The following is a 22,510-nucleotide window of genomic DNA, read 5'->3' as shown; positions in this document are numbered from 1 at the left end:
CCCCCGTCTGCTGCTCGAATCCTTTTTGGGAGATATCCTTATTCTCCCACAGTAGAAACAGAAAATAGTGAAAACAAGGGGAGCGCAGATCAGCACAAAACAGCAGGAATACACAAATACAGATAATACACTTTATAGAATCTAAGGTGCAAAGTGTCCCAGAATTGCTTCAAGGTGTAACTGATGCTGCCAGAATTGTGCACATATAAGCACTACAGATAATCCAAACGAAATTCAATGGATATATAATGTAATAAGCAGCTCCCGTTCAGAGTCCAACTATAAAAGATAATGAGTAGATGTGAGCCCTGTATGTGCTCTGTGTGTTAGTAGCTCAGCCGCTGGACGGGGTATTAAGTGGTAAGGGGAATAGATATAAACGGCGGCGCCGTGTCTGCAGCCAGGAGACTATGACCGGCAACCCACACCGCAGTCCTCCGCCACTACCCTCACTGTCCCAGTGTCGCACACAAGAAGCAGTCCCACTGCGGGGAACAAAGGGGGCATGTACTCACAGTCTTGACACGTCGCCTCCGATCAATTGCTGAATGAAGGTGCTCTGATCCGGGACTGTGATGATGCATGCTCCAGCCCATGCAGGTAAGATATTCAAAAGCGGGTGATCAGGCGGTGCACAGCTGCCGTCAGGATATGAATCAGGAAGTCTACACGCTTTAAATCTAAAAATCTATATTTAATGAGTGCATAACACAACAAAACAAACTGCTACAGAAAACTTCTTGACGCGTTTCGTCCCGCTGGGGACTTTGTCAAAAGAATAACTGGCATTGACTCCAGTGACGTTTATATAGGGAGACAAGGATCTCTATTGGGTCCATATGATTGAATCAGATGTTAAACACACCAGATATATAATGAAGTCATAAGGGTCTTAGGTAACATAGCCTCTAATTAAACCCTCTCCTATAGCCTCACTTATAAGACGTCACACAAGGCCAATCTGCTGCAGGAATACACATGTAACAAACAAGTAACCACAACATATTTAAAAACAATTCTTAACACTGCCATCTAGATACATTAATACTGGCAATCGTTTGGTGCAAGATAGATTTTTGTATCTAGATGGCAGTGTTAAGAATTGCCAGTTATTCTTTTGACAAAGTCCCCAGCGGGACGAAACGCGTCAAGAAGTTTTCTGTAGCAGTTTGTTTTGTTGTGATTTGCACTCATTAAATATAGATTTTTAGATTTAAAGCGTGTAGACTTCCTGATTCATATCCTGACGGCAGCTGTGCACCGCCTGATCACCCGCTTTTGAATATAGAATCTAAGGTGATGAAGTGGAGTAAATGAATTACTCCAAGCTGGTGGAGTGGAGTAAATCACTAAATAACACTAAGTACTCACACGGGCCTGTGTAAGCAGATACCCTTCGGGTTTAACTCTGTAGAAAATGCTTTCTGGGAATACCACGCCTTCTCCTCGACTGCTGATAGACACAAAGGTCCTCAGGATATTCAATTACCCCTTTAATGTGGTGCCCGGAGGTCATCAAACTGTGTTTAACATTAACCATACCTACATTATTCTGCACTTTGAAGAAAGTGTTTGCCTGTGTTGTGTTGGCTGCACAAGCAGGATTCTCCTCGCCTGAAACAGTTTCCCTGCACTTTGGAATTGTGTATTTAGCCAGATTTTAGTACCAATTTGATAATTTAAGTTAGGCTGAGTGCGCTTGGCGTTTGACACGTTTACCTCTTTAAATCTTTATCTTAACGTCCATGCTCACACTGTGTGCACGTGGGCACATACGCTCTCCCAAGCTTGGTGCTTAGCGAGACAGTTACATTTTACTTTTGAGCAAAGAGCAGGGTCACATTACTCTGTTCTGACCAATGAGGAGAGAGAGAGGCAGTATAGGCTGAGTGGAGAGAGGTGGAAGGGGGGGACAAAGGTGGAAGGGGGAGTGAAGAGAGGTGGAAGAGGTGGGAGCGGAGAGAGGTGGACAGGGGGAGAGAGGAGGAGAGGGGGGAAAGAATGGAGAGTAGGGGGGAGAGAAGGGAAGGGGGGTGGAGGGGAGAGGGAGGAGCAGAGGGGGAGGAGAAGGGTGCAGGGGAGGAGAGAATGGAGAGAAGGGGTAAAGGAGAGAAGGGTGAGAGAGGGGAAGGGGGAGAGAGGGGAAGGTGGGGGAGAGAGGGGAAGGTGGGAGAGAGGAGGGAAAGGGGGAGAGAGGAGGGAAGGGGGGAGAGTGAGAGGGAATGGGCGGAGAGAGGGGACGGGAGGGAAGGGGGAAGAGAGGGGAGGGAAGTGGGGAAAGGAGAGAATGGATGGGAGGGGGAGAATGGAGGGAAGGAGGGGCGGTAGAGAATGGAGGGAAGGGGCAGGGAGATAATGGAGGGACACACAAACACACACACAGACACACACAGACCGATCCAGCCAATGACATGCCCCCTCCCTTAATAGTCACGCCCCCCGCTGCTGCTCTAAAATTATTGCAGTACAGCCGATCGCTCATGCTTGAGGTGTTGGTGATGTCACCGCTCTCAAGCATGAGCGAGCTCATCGGAAGCGTGGCCGCAGCCTTATATGTGAACTAAAATTTCAGATTTAGAGTTCCTCTTATACAACTCAACCACCCTTAAACATTGCCAACAAAAGAGGAAGTTCTCCTAGCAGGGAGCTGTGAACACAATCTTCCTTAAAACCAAATGAAAACAATAATAATATCCCTGTGAATACTAGCTCTTGTAATGTCCAATGGATGTCAGTAGAGCACTGTAAAGGTTAAATACAGCTTTCTTGTGGGGTGTACAGATGTACTGCAGCCAGATTTGCTTCTCATGAGCCGCAGGAATAAAAACATTTTTCTGCCGCTCCGAGGAGGGTGACAGCTGCGGGCAGTTGAAAACACTGCATGCTAATGAACTGGGCTTCCCATGGCTGGCGATTGCCCACGTTAACCCCAGCCACAGGGAAGATAAGACTGGATACATTTATGGATTGGTGCTCATCCCTGCCAAAATAGTAAAGCTGTAATTTTAAGGGATGAGTACGGTACTGCAGCTGGAAATAATTCTTTTTATATAATAAAAAAAAACGTGACGAAGCGCCATTTACGGCGTGAAATGCGTAAGAGGAACGTTTTTTTTTACCTGTCTGCACCATGCTGTCGAATTTGCATTAAAGAGTTTTTTCATCAGACCTGCTGTAGCCCCAGATTAACCCCTTATTTACACGGCTGTGCTCTGCTTTCTCTTCCCTGCTGGGACTATCTATCTATCTAAAAAAAAAAAACGTGGTCAGGATAAAAATTGAAATGTTTCTGGAAAATAAAATATACAGTATATTTTGGAACTGTCCATTTGACTACATACTGCATGGCAGTGAGAAAATATTACATCTTACAGCAATGTGTAAAATGTTATAAGGTTTTTTTGTCAAATGTCATATTTTATATGTTTATTTTCTTCATAAAACTGTTTATTGGAGCATAAGAAACTTGAGAAAAAATGACTACAAGAAATATAATTGTGCAAAAATGAGTGCGTACTTTTATTTGGACTTGCAGAATATATTTTGAAAGACGCTTTCCAGAGCAGTGCTCTCTTCCAATGATCAAGCCTTACTCTAGGAGACTGGTCTTAAAAAAAAGATAGTACTTCCATTTGAGATACTCACTCATTTTACACAATTGCAACTGGACGAGGATGGCTACCAGAACCTATTATACATGCTCAATTAAATGCATCCACAGTATCATATGCATGCCTAGTAACTCTTGCTCTTCACATTATTTCAAACAACAATTAAACATTAAACAAACAACAATTAAAACTCTGACTCAGGCCCTCATTCTCTCCCGTCTTGATTACTGTAACCTCCTGCTGTCCGGCCTTCCTGCCTCTCACCTGTCTCCCCTACAATCTATCCTAAACGCTGCTGCCAGAATCACTCTACTCTTTCCTAGATCTGTCTCAGCATCTCCCCTCATGAAATCCCTCTCCTGGCTTCCGATCAAATCCCGCATCTCACACTCCATTCTTCTCCTCACTTTTAAAGCTTTACACTCTTCTGCCCCTCCTTACATCTCAGCCCTAATTTCTCGTTATGCACCATCCAGACTCTTGCGTTCTTCTCAAGGATGTCTTCTTTCTACCCCCTTTGTATCTAAAGCCCTCTCCCGCCTTAAACCTTTTTCATTGACTGCCCCTCACCTCTGGAATGCCCTTCCCCTCAGTACCCGACTAGCACCCTCTCTATCCACCTTTAAGACCCACCTTAAGACACACTTGCTTAAAGAAGCATATGAATAGGACTGTGGCTATTCTGAACACATGGCACATAAAGCTTGGCCCCCTGCAGATGCACTTACCAGAACTCCCTCCTACTGTCTCTGTACGTTCTCCCTACCTACCAATTAGACTGTAAGCTCCTCGGAGCAGGGACTCCTCTTCCTTAATGTCTAAAGCACTTATTCCCATGATCTGTTATTTATATTATCTGTTATTTATTGTATTACCACATGTATTACTGCTGTGAAGCGCTATGTACATTAATGGCGCTATATAAATAAAGACATACAATACAATACAAACAGATACTGTGCTGACACAAGTAAGGCAAAAGCATAGAAAAATACCCTGACACATTGACATATAACGTAAACAACTGACATTTACTGTACCATCAATAGGGTGGGGTTGAAGCTTAATACAGTATACAGGCCCTACATTTTAGTTGTGATTTTTCCCTGTGAATAACAGTGGTTCTCTAATTGTGGTCCTTGGAACTTTCAAAATGCTCTTCAGTCAGCTCTCTCCTGCAGGCTATTCATTTTCTATTACTACTGAATAAAACAAGAAACAAGAAGTCCAGAGCAACATCCAATGTGACAAAAATACACAGTGAAATACCAATATATCTCTTGAAAAAGGGTCATTTAGTTAACTCTTTGGACAAAGCGTATACGCTTGGGAGCCACTTTCAAGGCATGGCCATAATATCGCGGATCCTAACACTAACTGATTAAAATCCTTATTTACCTCTATAATTAAAGGAATGGTGGTTCTGGCATTGAACCTCTCGCTACCAGCTGCATAAAAAGAAAACCTGCTTACTTGGACTGTGGGGAGGGGCGAGCTTTAAACCCTGGGTGGGAGGAGCCACTAACCTCCAAAACAGCTGAGACCAGCTGGACAAAGTTAACAAACACACAGATACTCAGCAAGATCTCTGAAACCCCCCACAATTACCACAATATATATATATATATATATATATATATATATATATATATATATATATATATATATATATATATGTATATATATATGTATATATATATGTATATATATATGTATATATATATATATATATATATATATATGTATATATATATGTATATATATATGTATATATATATATATATATATATATATATATATATATATATGTTTATATATATGTATATATATATATGTATATATATATATATATATGTGTCAAAAGGAGTGCTACTGGGCTACAAAATTACCCTTTTTCAAGAGCTATATAGGTATTTCACTGTGTATTTTTGTCACATTGGATGTTGCTCTGGACTTCTTTGTTCCAGTAGCACTCCTTTTGACACTTATATACATACAGTATATATAGTGGTAATTTTGGGGGGTTTCTGAGAGCTTGCTGGGTATCTGTGTGTCTATTACTACTGAAGGCTGCTTTTTAGATACAAGTGCAATGTTTTTAAAATATATGTTATACATACATATTAATGAATAGAGTCAAATGTAGGTATGATGGTCCACCAAATTATCATTATTGGTTTGGTCTGTTCGGTGGAAAAGTTTGACATCCCCTGGTGTAGAAGGAGAACCGTAGGCTCCAGAATATTATGCCAATGCTAGGGCACAGATTGGCCAATGCTAGGGCAGATATTGGGCCACCGCTAAGGCAGACATTGTGCCAATGCTAGGGAAGACATTGTGCCAATGCTAGGGCAGACATTGGGCCACTGCTAGGGCAGATATTGGGCCAAAGCTAGGGATGACATTGTGCCAATGCTAGGGCAGACATTGTGCCAATGCCAGGGCAGACATTGTGCCAATGCTAGGGCAGACATTGTGCCAATGCCAGGGCAGTGTCATTTATCTTGGGAGAGATTTTTTTGTGATGCAGACATAAAACAAAATGTATTTGACAATTAGGAGAAATCTGCTAACAGGACTCTGGAACCCAATGTCACATTGGCAATTTAAACTTTGTAATTATTCTGAAGAGATGATCCGTCAGTTTGAAGAGTTTTTTTATGGGCATTAAATTTGCTTAAAAATGAAATTAGAAACATAGAGCAGATGTTTATAAAACTGCCAGCAACATATGTTGCATAATCAAATAATTAAAGCTGACAGTTTGACTGGCAGTCAGTCATCTTGACAGTTTTATTATTTCGTACTTTCATTTGTAACATTTTTAGAACATATTATGTGTGTTCTACCAAGTAGCAATCCTAGAGGTACAGTACTCATCCCCCAGTCCTCCTGAAGCAAACCTTGTGCAATACTGAAGTACTAGGTTTGCTGCAGTGCTGCACCTCTATTGCAATCGGAGGCAGATAAACAGACTATTCATACAGTATAGTCGATACGAAGACATCTAGTAGAATGTGGCACTATTTCAGCACACCGCCGGTATGGGCTGTAAAACTGGCATATTTTACTGTCAAGTGCTGCTTTGTGCTTACTGAAAACGTGTGTTTTCCCTCCATATCACTGAGCTTTGGGATGCCAGTTGGCTCTCAACTAAGAGAATACAGTAGCTTCAGCCAGCGTTGCTTTTTAAACTTGACAGAATAAAAAGCCTAAATGCTGAGATCTTTTATGCATCAAATTAAAAACACTGCAAAGCCAGGAGTGTCCTTTCCAGGCCCTGTTACTTCTCTGAGGAAGCATCAAGTAAACCAGATTTACATGGGAATCACCAGTGCAACACGCCATGTTATAAGGATATCCCTCCTTCAGCACAGGTGGCTCAGTCAGTGACTCAGTCATTGTGATTGAGCCACCTGCGCTGAAGCAAGAATATCCTTAAAACCTGTCCTGTTTCTGGCACTTGAGGACTAGAGTTGCCCTCCCCATCTCTAGGCTGTATTTATCAAGGTAAACAGAGAGGATACCAGCTAATTAAAATGCATGTGATGTTAATGGTGCAAGACTATTATAGTGCAATACAGGTCAAATAAAAAGCTGCAGTTTTCGCCAAGCAAAAACATTGGATAAATCTGGTGCATTACGTCTGCACCAATTTTTCCCCACAGAAATATTGATATCTCACTACTCATTAATGTAGATTTTTACTTAGGAAACTATGTTATTGTGTTAAAGGGGTTCACTGACAAACTCCTTGGTAAAATGATGGTGCAAAACATGACCTGAATGATCAAATGCGTTGTTTTCAGTAGGAATTTTAAGCATACACACTCTGTATCTGTTGCTAGTGTGTTTGTCAAAATATGAAATGGGGAAAAAATATATTTTCTATAGAAAACTCGATATGTGTGGCCAACACAAAATAGACAACACAAGCAATGAGGCAGAGATCCCACAACAAGATACAAAATAGAGCTCTACTCAGAAGTTTCTTAATGCAGTGACTTCCATTTATAAGAAGGGCAGCGGAGAGTGCATCGTTTCTGGTCCCACACAGACCTATCATCAGGGGATGTGTTTGCACCAGCACTGTACTAATTTTGCACAATGGAATTTGGAAACACCTCTAAGATTGCAAAGTGTAAAGGAGCATCTCAGAGGTAGGAATTTGGCCTTCATGTTAGTTATTCATGGTATGACCAACTCTGCATATATTAGTACAGTATGTGCTACATAAGATAAAAATATGAAAAATAATCAAACAACTTTACTGCTGCGACACACTTTATTGGAGCAAATACCCAATATGTACCTGGCAGATACCTGGAATGCGCCGCTCCTCACCTCTGACAAGCCCCGTTGCGTTTGCCTTCCCAGCCATGGTTCATGCCTGGCTGACGGGCGGCTGATCTGTTAAATGATAATGATTAGGATTTAATAGGCTGCAATGCTTCGCGTGTCTACCAGATGGCATAAATTCATGAATTGTAATGCAGTATATATATATATACTGTGCAGTATTGCAGCTAGTGGGAATAAAATGCTTCAATCCCTGCCTGGAAAATAACGCAATGCACTCGGGCAGAAAACAGTCACAAACCTCAATACACCCGAGTATACCCGAATTCGTGGGACTAGCCGAGCTCGAATAAAGTGTGTCGCCAGTGTACTTCTAAGTGGTGCACAAATGTAGAGTAAAAAAAATCTAAAAAAAAGGACCATATGTCTAAAAAAAAAATTTGAAGAATGTTTGGACCATTGTTATATTAGTTTAACACCATAAAAATACAATAATGTTTCTTCAACTGCTGTGCTATGTACAGTATGTGGCTTCTGTGACCGGGTGAAGTCGGGTACTAATAGTTATGCCTGGGAAACGTACATCTGAGTCCTTCATCCAGCACTCAGAAGGTTAAACCAGGAAGAATGGTTAGGTTGCAATCAGGAAGTAAGCAGACAGCTGACAGCCACCTTGAAAAGGAAGTAAATGCTTGTGGAAGGTGGCTTTCTCAGACTACAGAGCTGTCCTGTGCAAGTTGATAGCCAGATGAATTTCCAACCCTCTCTCTAAAACACAGTAAGAACGTTGATATTGTTCCCCGACTGTTGTGGTGTATATTTAAGGGTTGGGAACTGGACATAGCAAACCAGCCCGTTAGATAGGGCTTGGATTGCTAGTATGTTCTCCCTATGAGGAGTAGGTGTTATTTTTCTAAGTTTTGTGTTGCCTTAAAGGGACGGTGTGCCCAAATGTTTAGTTCTGCTGTGGAGAAATAAAACCACATAACATTTGCTTTAACCTGAAATTACACGTGTGAACTTTTGTCTGACCTCGCCTACAGGCCGTCCTGCCACAGCTCCTAAGATGTAGATAAAAAAAACAATTCTTCATACTGATACAGATGTAGCAGGTGTTGTTGTACCTGCTGGCGTCGGCCCTTGGATACAGTAGCACATTAGCATCGCCCCTTGTTTGCACAAAGCTAATGCAGACACAATGGTGTCTGCTGCTGCTGGCGTGTCGCTTGTGTCACGCTGTAACACACCAGCCGGCGTATTAATGCCTGCTACATGTGTATGTCAAACATAAGACATTTGTTATGCATATTACCACACTGGAGGCCGATCTGTCTAGCAGAGAAGTTGATGCCACTTCAGACTTTACTAACTCAATCTGCATATAGGTATTCCAACATGATATGCGCTGGATAAAGTAGCGGCTCGGTATATAACATATATTTGTAGCGAACATGTCTCCAATAATGTAATATTCACTGCCATGTCTTTTGTAAGAAGCTTTTATAAGAGATAACATTTATGTTGCTTTATTAATTTTGCTTATTAGCATTTCTCTACCCAGAGTCCTTATCTACAGCTTAACTACTGCTCATCTATTGTTACCTATGTTTTTGTTACCTATGTTCCGTCATATAACTGTGTAGTTGGCTGGTAAAGTCTGTTGGCTCCCGTACTGGGCATCGAAATACTGTATGATACTCTTTACAAATGTATAGTGTACTTTAACATGAAAGCATTACAGAAAAGTGAGATGCAAAATCATCATTTCAAAATCTGTCTAAAGGATCATCTTCCACTCTCTTCAACAGAGCAATGAAGAACAGCAATTTTTGTTCAGCGAATTGCACTCAAAAGCTTTATAACCTTTGCAAGAGAATGATAAATGGACATCAGCAGAAACATGTTATTCTGCTAATAACAAGTTTCGGCAAGGAAAAATGAGAAGCTGTTGGCTTAGTTTGTCAGAATATGGTGGGCATGTACACATGTCCTTTCAGAGTAAAATGCAGCTTTGGAAAATATTTCTGCCTTGACAAAACATGCCGGAGATAAAGGGCAAGATGTCTCAGCATGAGTTTACTCCTCACACCTTTCACACAGTACAATAAAAATATTAATTCAGTGTCAATGCAATGCATCCCTTCAACACTCAAAGAGTGAATTCAAACCGGTTATAACGCCACAATATGCTGCACAATGATGACTGCAGAGTAACAGTTATGTTTTGAATCATACAAAACATTTAATTGTAACATTTTCCCACATCATCTCATTTCTAATGATTTCACTAGGGTACCAATAGGCTATTTTGCAAGACTAATTATAAACTGTGTTGTACTGTATACTCCTCATTCATTTTTATATTTCAAAAACTGGCATACTGTGTGATGAAATATAGCTTCCATAACTTCTTAGAGGAAAGTTGCTGATCAATGGCTGGCATTTCTTTGAGAAAAGAAAAAAGGATTTAAAATGCATGCAGTAAAACTGCAGGGCTCTCTTCAGCACCTCGGAAAGAAATCATGTTTACTCAGGAGCTGAGACTAATGCCCTTGAGAAAAGTAAAATTGATTTACTTGATATTATATTCCATAATCCACAGAGCATGCACACCGAATCATTAACATTTTGCACTGTCAATAAAATTACAAGAGAATAAAACCTGCAAATGATTTGTTCTCACATCACTAGGTACCTGTATGAAAAGCATGACATTACAATCTCCTCTTTATTTGCTACAGTATATCCTTATCTCTTCCTCTGGGATTTGAAAGTTTTGTTGGGGGGAGGAGGGGGGGTTAAGACTGTTTCCTGATTAGCGGTAATAATAATGTATTTCTATAGCACTAGAAAGGTATACAATATTTGACAGGAGGAGTTTCTAATCAAATGTGTAGCGAGAGAGTGAGAGAGAGAGAGAGAGAGAGAGAGGGAGAGAGAGAGAACTTATACCCAAGGTCACAAGGAAGTTTTATTACGTCATTCAATTTACAGCAGGACAAACATGAGATCATGGCAGGGACATGTTACATCTTCATATCAGATGTCTTTATACATTATAAATACTGTGACATTTATATTATTAATACAGAGCACATGAACTCCCATACAAAAAGGTACTGTTTATATACTAAGCAACGTTTTTATTTATTAATATTTCACTAGTATTTTGTATGGGAGTGCTTGTCCTATGTTTTCCTTGCTTCTGGGCACCTGTTTGATCAATTACCTATTCCTTTATTTTATTGTTTCATGCAGTTATAGTGTGCCCCTATTATCATATATGATATCATTTTTATTAATTATGTAAATATATCTTGTTTAATTTGGAAGCCAACATTTAATAATCATTGTTTTTTACTGTCTAATAAAGAGTTTACAATTATTTAATATAATGTATCTTCGTTTTAGTAAACCTCATTTTTGTTTTTCTTTTACAAGATGCCTGGGTAGGCATGAACTTCGCCATTAAACTCATTACATCGTAGTTGGTGACTCTGTTTATGAAGGACACATGCAGCTGCTAGATGAATTTGGTGCCTGCACTCTGTATTCCCATATTAGGCCTAATTAAATGGACTTAAATGTGGTACAGTCAAAGACTGTTTAGTTTATCTCAGCCATAGAGCACAATACAGGACTTCACAGCTTATACAATTAAAATGAATGTAGAAGGAAGTGAAAATTCAATAGATATTATGGCTATTTTGCACAAACCTGATACATTAATTAATTCTTTTTCAGCCTGAAGATCGGCTTCGGGTGATGATTACATGATCATCACTGTTCCCCCAGCTCTGATAAAGGAAGTTTGTTTATGTGCCATGTGATTCCTTCCCTTTAAGGTGGCATGACAGCACTAAAAAAAGGAAAGGAATCACAGGTTGCTTGATGTACCATGTGTTTCCCTCACTTTTGCCTGACAGGTCACTCTTTAAAATGATGTCACATTCTTTGACATATTTTATTTGGACACCATAGTATTGTAGCAGAGGGTCTCCGGAGCTGAGCCGCATTGATTTCAGGTCTGGGACCCCCTACTTCCGGAGTTACAGGCTCCGTTATGAGGTGCCGGTATCCCTCTGGTTTGTTTAAATCTCCTGATCACGTGGGACGTGAGGGGGGAGAATTTAAACATGGCCGCTGGGATACTGGCACCCCATAACGGGGCCTGTGACGTGGGAAGCAGGGGGCCCCCACACCTGAAATCAATGCGGTTCAGCTCCGGAGACCCCCTGCTACAATATATTATTAAAATAAAATCCCCACGATTGCCTAATAGAGGTGCGCTGGTAAAGTGACTGATTCAGTCTCTCTTACTGCACGCCTCTTACCGAAAGGTGGAACCAATAATGAATAGGGAGAGAAAGCACCCGAAATAGCACTCAAGTTCACACTCTGGAGAATAGTGATTGAATTAAAACATAATCTTTATTAATATCAATATTTTTAAAATATGGATGATAGAACAACGTACTGGAAGTAGGTTGATCCTAATAATTGATAGCCATGTTGGCTCCGGATCAGACTTATTGTGTATATACCAGACAGTTTTAATAAAGCGTTGGTACCAGAACAGTACAGAAATCCTGGTGTGGATCTGTGTAATGAGTGATTACTATGGGTGTGCCCTGGTAGGTGCTGGGGCTACAGGTCGCAGGAGTAGTTACTAAATAGACCCGGTGAGACTTAGTCAAAGTGACCAGTGGTAGCTGATAACATATAAAACAAATATAATATGTGTATCAGTGATAGTAGTGTGCAAACAGCTGGGCTCATCAGTCAGATTCATATGTCCATACACAGTGTCAGAGTGACCACAGGTGACCCTTTGGGTGCCAGTCTGCAGGAGTGTGTAAACCTGCAGTGACCTGTGGGGCTATGCCAGAGGTAGATACCCTGACTTATGGTCGTGGGGCAAACCTATATGATAACTGTATAGGGGACACTGGTGTAGAAGACATAAGTATGGCATAAAGCAGGAGGCTAGGCTGTTGCACTATCAGGAAGGTGGAGCCTCACTGCTGCTGTGAAGGGATCCGAACACAGCAGCGCAGCTACAGTGTTGCTGCAGGCACAATAATCAGTACTATATTGCTCAGAGCATATACCCTGTATTCACTCTATAGGGAGGCTAAAAGCGACCGTCGGGACACTGATACCCTGTATGCATGGCACGGGCAGACTACCGCATCACCTCGCGGTTCAGTGAATCATGCGGAGACAGTAACTGATCTGCGCGTGCACGTGGATAGTTAGAGCCGACGCGCGCGTTTCGCGAGAGGCTTTCTCAAGGCGAATAGGTTAGTATCACTTAACACCCACAATTCGACAGGTGGAACCAGGTAGGATTCACACAGCGCAGTACCCTTAAAACATAGGGGCCGCCGCTGTGTAAATCCCAGTGGGCCATTAGACTTGGCGTTGAATCTCACGGCATAGGACGGGATGAAGTGCCGAATTCGCAAGGCAAGCGTCAGAGAACATGCAGCTACATCTGTACATCCCAGCCTTCTATCTCAGCATGCCACAATAATGGCAAGTGTACGTCTAATGACACCAAACATACATAAAACAAATGTATACGATAAGATATGGTAAAGTACGTGAGTAGAGAGAAAATGGTAGGGAGGAGGTGCAGTAGAAATCTTAGAAAAGCCCTGGGGGAGGTGAGTGTATGTCTGCAACATTTTTGCAGCAAAAAAGCACTCGGTGAAGTTTCTGAGCACACTGCAGTTTCTATTAGTTTACTACAAATTACTGTAAAAAAAACTGTAGAAAAAAAATGTTCTTGCTAAGTATTGATTTTGCTGTGGATTCAACTGCAGGTTCATAAATAAACTGCTGATCTTTAAAGCACTTTATTCTGGCAGCTGATGGGGGGAAAAATGATAGACACACAGAAAGTCAGTTTCTTCTACTGTAGCTGTTAAAAGTGTTTGAAAAACAGCAACCGATTTGGAAAAGGGCCCCCAGATAGCAATTGGATATTTCTCTTTGATAAATATGCAATTCATTGCGATGAGGAATTGAGATGGGCAGAAGTGGGATAAGTACAGTTAATGACACTGTGCATTAGATTCCATGCTCTTGGATAGAAATTGCAGGCAGATAAGGACCACATCACTTGCAAACGCACAATTTAAAACAGCAGTTTGTCCTTTATTTTTCGAACCCGCCTTTTTGTTTTTTTTTACCGAATGGGAAACCAGTTTCCTGAGATACTTACCGGTTAAAGTAGCGTGTTTCAGTTCCCTCAAAACTCTTGCATCACGCGTGCCAATAGGAGGCCACAATCATCTATTTTAAAATCTAGAAAGTGCGGACTGTATCTTTACAGGTAAGTATCTCAGGAATCAGAGGGATCCAGGGCCGTGTTAACAGCATTATAGGCCCCCGGGCAAAGCAGTGCACTGGGCCCTGCCAACTCTCCGCTACAAGTCCTCATTTTTCTCCTTCTACCGAGTTAGCGGGAGATTAGAATGTTGAGGCGGGTGATCGGAAAATTCGTGTTAAATTCTGGTCTGTGCATAGATTAGCATGGGCCCTTATGCTCGTGAGGCCCCAGGGCAACTGCCCAGCGTGCCCATGTGTTAAGACGGCACTGGGGGGATCGCCTGGTTTCCAAGCTCTAAAACAAATTGGAGTCTGTAAGGATGACTGCAGCTTTGCTGTTGAAACGTGCACAAAAGGCCATTCTCAATTTTCACCAGTGGAAGATTTTGTTTGCACAAATCCACGTGTCAGTGTTAGCCCTTTTCAAAGGTTTCCATTGTGTCAACTTATTAGGTGTTCAAATGTTTCTTTTGATTCGCACACCATGCATCCAGTGGGTAGTCACACAGCTCTGTATTTCAGATGACTACCTGCTATGAATAATTATTTTTGCTCAGTAAGTCGTTTACTTATTTAAACATTATAATCGCTTCCTGCGTGGTACATGATGCATGATAATGAAAATGTGAGGGCCAGTAAACATCCCAAAGCAATGCCCCATATTTAATCATTCATATAATTATTCAGCTTGCATACATTTTAATAGAAATGTAGTGCAAGAATGTAAAAAAAAAAATGAAGAGGGAAATGATTGGGGCTATGTATCAGCATCATAGTTATTGTGCTGAAGAAACACAGTGCAAAAATGACTCATGAGTATTATCTTACAACATCTTTAGAGGAGCTACAAGGCTTAAAAAATATATATTGCTAGTGTCCATTTTTCAATGAAGGTTATGACTATCGTTAAAACACTGTAACATTAATACACTTGTGGCATAGCACTGCTCAGTAAATATGGGCTCATATGATATCACAAGATTAAAGCTGCAGTTCAGTCTTTTTTTTATTTTTTATTTTTTTACTTCAATAGTTTCATGTGGGCAATCTCTAATTACCTAAAGAACTGCATAGCTGCCGGTCAATTCGTTCTCCGTCTATTGAGCAGCAAAATTTGGTGACATCTTTAAATATGGGGAATGTACAGTGGCGGCCGCCTTTAGCCTCCTGCGGCAGTTTCGGCGCGAAATTTAAACTTGCGGGCAGAGGCGGCATGTCCCGGCCGTATTCCGGCCGTTTTAGGCGCCGCAGGCGTTTTTCATTGTTTGGCGCTATTAGCGCTGTCTAGCCGTTCAGCGCTGAATGCAGCTGAACGCGTGAAAGTGCGTGGCATGCGGAGAACATCCCCGAATTTTTTCGGGGATGTAGGAGGATAAAAGGGGCCGTAGCAGTAAATGGTTGCTATAGGAACAAGCATGCTTGTTAAAATAGAATACAAGAAAATTGGTCTTTCAAAGTTGTTTTTTTTAAAACAGAAAATGCTAAAAGTATTTTTTCTTACTACAGAACTGATTTATTTAAAAAAACACACATGTAGGATATTGCCTGAACTGCAGCTTTAAAAGGCACTAGGGTACATGACTAGAGATGGGCTAAAGTCTTGCAGAAATTCGAATCCGCTGTTGATTTGCAAGCTCCTTTCATCTGCGGATTTGCGTGGATCCTTTTAAAAAAGCCAGATATTTAGGGGGGTGGGGGAGTTATCCAATCACTGAAAATCCACAGACGGATTCACATTTTCAAAAATCCGAATCTGCAAATGAATTTATTATGGAAGGAGGAGCATATAAATAGGGGTGCTGCCTCAAGTCTAAGCCATTGTGTTAGCAAAGAAAATCCTAGAATCACTTCATAGGAAACGCTGATGCTCCAAATTGTGTAACAGCAATATCAATCATCCAGAATATGAATAAATGAAAGTCAACTTCCGTTCAGAGTCCCAGTGTAGTATATATATGGGATAATCTTGTAATAATCGCTCCACTTGATCGAGTGATAACGGCTGATGCACGGGTAGGGGCTATGTAGTGGTAAGGAGGTACAGTGGTAGCAATACCGCCGCGTCCCCTTGAGGGACAAACCGGCTGAGTATGCCGCCACCCTCCGCCACTGCCTCACACTTCCCGGTGCCACACTAGACCAAGGACCCCACTGCGGAGGTAATGACTGGGGATATAAAGAGGGCAAACACTCACTGTCTTGACCCGTAGAAAATCTCTGACCGCTCTCCGCTTCTCCGCGTTCGGCGTTCGGCGATCAGCATCCACCATCAGCCGAGGACGTCAGGATACTCCAACCGGAAGTGACGTATAGCGTGCTCCAAGCCGGGAAATAGGAACAAAAATAGAACAAGTAGGCGGTGCACTGCTGCCGTCAGGGTTAAAGGGAATCCAAGTCCACACGCAAAATGATGAATAAAAAGGTTATTTATTTAAAGTGCATATACACTAAAAGGGTGCTACAGAGAGAACTCTGACGCGTTTCGTCTCAGCCTGAGACTTTGTCAAAGAGTATTCTCTTTGACAAAGTCTCAGGCTGAGACGAAACGCGTCAGAGTTCTCTCTGTAGCACCCTTTTAGTGTATATGCACTTTAAATAAATAACCTTTTTATTCATCATTTTGCATGTGGACTTGGATTCCCTTTAACCCTGACGGCAGCAGTGCACCGCCTACTTGTTCTATTTTTAAGCCATTGTGTTGTAGGCAGGGTTTGGCAGTGGGTTGGTTAAGGCTGTTTTAGTACTACAGGTCCCACACACCCTCTCCCTTCCCTTCACGTGTGAGAAAAACAGGAAGTGGGAGTGGCAAAAACGGATGTGCGCGGATTAAACATTTTTGGATTGCTATTAATCCGCAAAAAAAACTAGATGGATTTTGGAGCATCCAATCCACCGACAGTTTTCCGTGCATGGATTGGACTATCTTCAAAAATCCACTGATCAGATCTTGGCAGATTTGTCCATCTCTATACAGGACTACAAAAAAACGATACTGCGGGTTTATATAAATATCCAATATACAGATGTAACCAGCTTCATTGTTCCCTCTGGCAGGATATCTTGTGATATTCTGTGGTATAAAGGAATATGTGGTGTACCACTGCTATAAATAGGGACCACGAGGCAGTAACATAGTTTATTTGTAAATATAGGCCAGATCCACAAAGCTCCATAATTGCCTTAACGAGGTGTTAACTCAAGTCAATGCCTTGTAAAGTGCTGACAGGTATCTTCATAGCTCAGTAACACAGTGTTACAGTAAGTGCTGTTTTTAGCCAAAACAGACCGTTGCGTTAGAGAGACCTATTTTAGTTATTTAGTTAAAAATATCCCCTGAAACCTACCGTCAAACAACACGTGCATAAAAAGGGACAATCATTTAAAAATACTTTGCATATCCTATTAGTACACGTATCTCACAACTAAAATAGGTCTCATCTATATTTCAGGCTGTGGCGGGAGATAACACCACATTTAGGACAGGCATAATGCAAGGCTGTACTCTCTTAACATGGCGTTACACCTATTCTAATGTACTTACAGCCGTTGCTAACCTCAGGGAACATAACGTCCATAACTGATTTTGAACATAACGCTACGAGCCCTGACTTAGGCTGTGCTTATAGTCCTAGCTACAGCGACGGCGTGCAGCCGAAGAGCAACTCAATGTAGTCCATAGCGACCGCCCATAGTGAGCGCGATGGCGACGTGTGACGTCACAGAGACCAAAATCATTGTAGTCAAAGGATTTTGAGATTTACAAAGACAGCCGCTCCACGTGACTGGCAGCAGCCAATCACATAGCCCTTTGCCGCCAGCGACATCGCACACCATAGTGCAACTTTCGCTATAGCGACATGTGATGTCACGAGTCTCGTCGCCATCGCTGTAGCTAATACTATAAGCGCAGCCTTAAAGGAGCTTTGTGGATCTGGGACATAGTTCCCTTGTCAGAAGCACAGCCAGGACTTGTACTTAAGGCAATGGAACTTAGAGACTTGCCCAATGCATGGGCTTCTAGCTATCTCCATACCTCCCCCACTGATAACTTGGGGCAAGGAGAAAGGAACATCTTATGCGCAGAAGTTGTTCGGTCATCGTGTTGTAATGAGTTTTGATGCATGACTTTCCCAAGCTTTGCCTCTACTGTATATGCTAATCACCTTAGATTTCTGGAAAATTGTACAAGGAAAATTCACTAAGATGCCATTGTGTCAGGGTCGCCTAGACCTCCTGCCTAGCCATAGCTTCCTTGTCCACTGGGTGTGCTGCTGCCTTCTGTTGGCTCTGGGTTCCTCTGTCTGTCTGTCTTCTTGTTGCTCCTGTCTCTGTCCTTATAGCTTGCTTCCTGTCTGTTGGTTTTGCCTTTGCTTGAAGTCAGACTTCTTCAGTATTGCTTATGCCTCTGATCCTGATCTGTTTTCTGTACCTGTACCATAGAAATCTATTCACAGTAAAAGCCCTTGCTGGTAATCTGGCTTGTCCCTGTTTGTTCTTGTTCTCAGTCCCTGCCCCCAGACCTGTCCTTGCTTCCCTGTCCTGTTCCAGTCTCCTCGTTGCTGACCTCTGCTTGTTACCTGACTTCGCTACCTGCCGCCTGCCTCGGACCTCTGCATGTACCTGACTTTGCTACCTGCCGCCTGCCTCGGACCCCTGCTTGTGACCCCTACTACGCTCGTGCTGTTCCGGCCACCGAGATCCTACCCGCCACAGGAGTCTCCCGTGACACATTGGTTTCTCGGCAGCAGGACAGTGGCAGTAACATGGCTTGCTTGATGATTTTTGTTATTAGGCTCTGCCCAAGCTATGCTAACTATAATAGCTTATTTATTAAATTACTAATTACTGCATATTTTGTTTGAAGGTATACACTGGTGGATGCCAGTTTATATAAGAGATCTACATGAGACAATCAAGAAAATAGAGTCTGCATTCAAGGATTAGGAGCTAAAGTAATAATATTTGCATGTTTGTCTTATAGTTTTGAGCTACAGTAGTTTGTATAAAAAGATTAGTTATTTGGAAGACTGCAGAGTGGATGTCTGAGGTAAGGTGACATTGTAGCAGGAATCCATCACAGGTGGCTGCATCAATGGACATGGTTTTAAAAATGTTTCATATTTGAGTCTGTTTTTGCCAAAACTTGATTTGTTTGGTTTTGGAATTGTACCAAATGACAAACATAAAATAAGCTGAAAAATAATAAAATAGCATGACATTTATTAAAAATAGGTACTATATAAATAATTAGAAAACTAAAATAATATAACTAAAACAATTAAAGAATTTTTTTTTTTTAAACAAACAACTATAGATGGGCACTTGCCCTGGTATTCTGGTTGTGGTTCTAAATACATTTTAGGTTCTGGTTCTAAAAATCTTAATGGTTTTCATTTTGGTTTTGTATTTTATTTGCAATATAAGGTTCTGATTTCCCACACCCAATTGTATCCATCTATAGCATAAAGTACTGTACATAGAATTTGAAAAGTGCTCCATGACTACTGTGTAGAAGATATTATTGCACCCATTGGCATGCTCCACAGATGAAAGAGCGCATTTGCCCTGCCCTCTTTTTGCTGGCTGATGATTCAAGGCAATGCCTATTTTTCTGTCCTGCAGAAATGCACCAGCAAGTGCAATAACATCTGCTACATATCTAAACGTTTCTTATATGAAGATATAGACATGTACCTTCTCATCTTGAAAGATGCAAAACTTTTTCTTATTCATGGAGTTTGTGTGTACGTCTGTACGCTGTTAAAACATATAGGTATACCATTTTCTTATCACATCCATATCTGTAAATGGTAGGATGGCACTACCCAGTTGAGTCCATGATTGTTGATAATTCACATTTATTCATAGAGCATATCTGATTGCTGAATTGGTTAGATTTATACATAATAGAACTCAAGTAAAGCATTTATGCAGTCCAGTATTGTGAATGTTATGAATTCTCTCAGGAGAAGATCTGGGGACACGCGGCTTACCATATTTTATGTAAAATTGTTGTAGGAATATTAAGCATATTAATATTGAATAAGGAAAATACTGTCTCTACACATGACATGCTCTTGTGGGAATGCAGATTCCTTATGCAAATTTTATACATAACTACTGCACACATTTTTCAGATGCTATCTTTATGAGTCCTATTGCAAAAAGATGTCACCCATTATATGCTTGGCGAAATCCGGCCATTTTCATTAGAATGATATTACACTAATGATAATAGCTATGAAAATGTGAAAATGGATTGATGTATGAGCTGATAAGGAATGATTGGTCGGTATTAGTAAGGGTTGTATGGGAATATTGAATGGGAAACATGAATAGAGAGAGGGAAAAGCAAATACTGCATCAAAAACAATCAACACGGTTCGACTTAAAGGGCCATTCATTAGTTGCCATCCAATACCAAATAGCTTAATACGCGATTGCTATGCTAACCTCTAGCTCTTGGAAGTCTTCCTCCTCTTCCACATCATATGAAAGAGTATGAATTTTGATGTCTTCAGCTGAAAGGTCAATGAACTTGCTATCGGGGTACTCAAGACTGTCTTTGGTAGGTGACCTGTCTTCAATGAATGTGGTTTCACAGCACTCAGTGCTGACACTCTCACCCCAAGAGCGCAAGACATTCTCAGAGTACAGAATGATATTGGGGCGATAGTGGGATTCCACAGTCTGTTGAAGCATGTTAGGATCCAGCAGTTGTTGAACCGGGTCATTTTTAATGTTGCCTATGCCAGTCTGAGGTGAGATATTTCCAACAATGTGACTCTGGTATTGAGGAGTTGGGTAAACAGATACCATCCCATCTTTATTCTCTGCCGTTAAATTTCTTGTGTTGATTAAACCATTTCTTTTTCCAGCCTCTGTGATTTTATTATGCATAAGCACACTGTTCTGTTCAATTAAACCATCCATATTGTGTATTTGTGTGGTTTGCTTGCTTCTGTGGCTCCACTTGTAAGTAGGAAACGCAGGTCACATTTGCCTAATGGCTTTTATTTTCCTGAAAGCAGTAAAAATAAACGATGTAAGAAAAGCAGAAATGCAAGCCAGCAACAACAAAAATGAATAATTTAGACGAGTCAACGTAATGTATCCATTGTGTTAGATGTAAAGACAACACATATTGTATATCTACAAACTCTAATATTTCTGCTGTTTTTATGTATAATTACACTAACATGTATAATTACATTAGCAATCAGTTTGAAGAGAACCCAATGCAGAAGAAAGGGAGTATTCTAAAATGGCTGTCCCTTCATTTTTTACAAATATAAAAAATGACATAGCCTACTCTTTAGTGTTTTTAAGATTATAATTTTTTCATTAACCTGTGATAATGCCATTCAGAGCGCTATGGCACAGAAACTTACATTGACTTGAACAGGAGTTTACAGATGTAGCAGATGTTATTGCACCTGTTATCACACTTATTTGTGCATTGCGGTTAGCAAATTGCCCTATTTGGCAACTTGTGGCTACATTGAATTGTACGGCAAATTCACAGATAATGCAAATTTCCCGGTAAAACTTGCAAATGGCGGTTAAGCAAAATCGCACAAGAACGGGTAAAATAACATCTTCTACATCTGCGTGTGCAGCAGTTTAACAATCCCCAATATGCACCTTCCCCTAAAGTGCTGTATGCATGAGTTCTAGCTTAGACAACAACATTTTACATTTGCCTCAAATAAAATAAGAACAATTTAAAAAAAAAATGACACTAAGTTCTCTGGGGCACGAATTTCCTTTCCTACTGTCTCATATTTTGCTCTTGTATATTGTATTATAATTCTCTAATGTCTATTTTGTAAAGCACTATATACGTACTGTATTAGAACTATTTCAATGAAAACACACCTACATTATACATACAAAATACACTCAAATTGAATGCTGTCTAACAAGAAAATATCAGAAACAGTACAGTTTAAAACAGTTTATATTTTCGGCTAACATTTTATTTCTATAACTCACGCTGACAGTGTTTTAAATAAGTGAAAACTTACAGATTTCAGAACTAGACTTTATAAATGGAAGTGAGGATAATGCAGAATTCAAAACAACTCCCTACTTAATGTGCAATGTATATGATCATGTCTATTATGACAAAAGCAAACAGAAAAGCAAAACATATTACATCTGAATACCTTCTAGCACCATTGCAGAGGACAATCGACTAGAACAAATAGGGGGTACAACATTTATTGGAATGAATTTAAGACTGAGGTTAAGGTGCTTGAATT

General features: G+C 40.8%; 1 protein-coding gene across 4 annotated transcripts in view; it reads right to left on the bottom strand.

Moving 5' to 3' along the window:
- Positions 1 to 22,510, bottom strand: part of SYNDIG1 (synapse differentiation inducing 1) — a 339,652-nt gene that overhangs the window by 147,572 nt on the left and 169,570 nt on the right. For all 4 annotated transcript variants that reach the window (XM_075596293.1, XM_075596292.1, XM_075596294.1 and 1 more), the window contains exon 2: positions 20,700 to 21,267. In XM_075596293.1, the coding sequence (XP_075452408.1) occupies positions 20,700 to 21,179 (480 nt within the window). In that variant the 5' untranslated portion in view covers positions 21,180 to 21,267. The remainder of the gene's footprint in view (positions 1 to 20,699; positions 21,268 to 22,510) is intronic.

The sequence above is a fragment of the Ascaphus truei genome, chromosome 4 (genome assembly GCF_040206685.1).
Source record: "Ascaphus truei isolate aAscTru1 chromosome 4, aAscTru1.hap1, whole genome shotgun sequence".
In the NCBI taxonomy this organism is placed as follows: Eukaryota; Metazoa; Chordata; class Amphibia; order Anura; family Ascaphidae; genus Ascaphus; species Ascaphus truei.
Note: the sequence above shows the minus strand (reverse complement) of the source record. Positions and strands in the feature narration are given on the sequence as shown.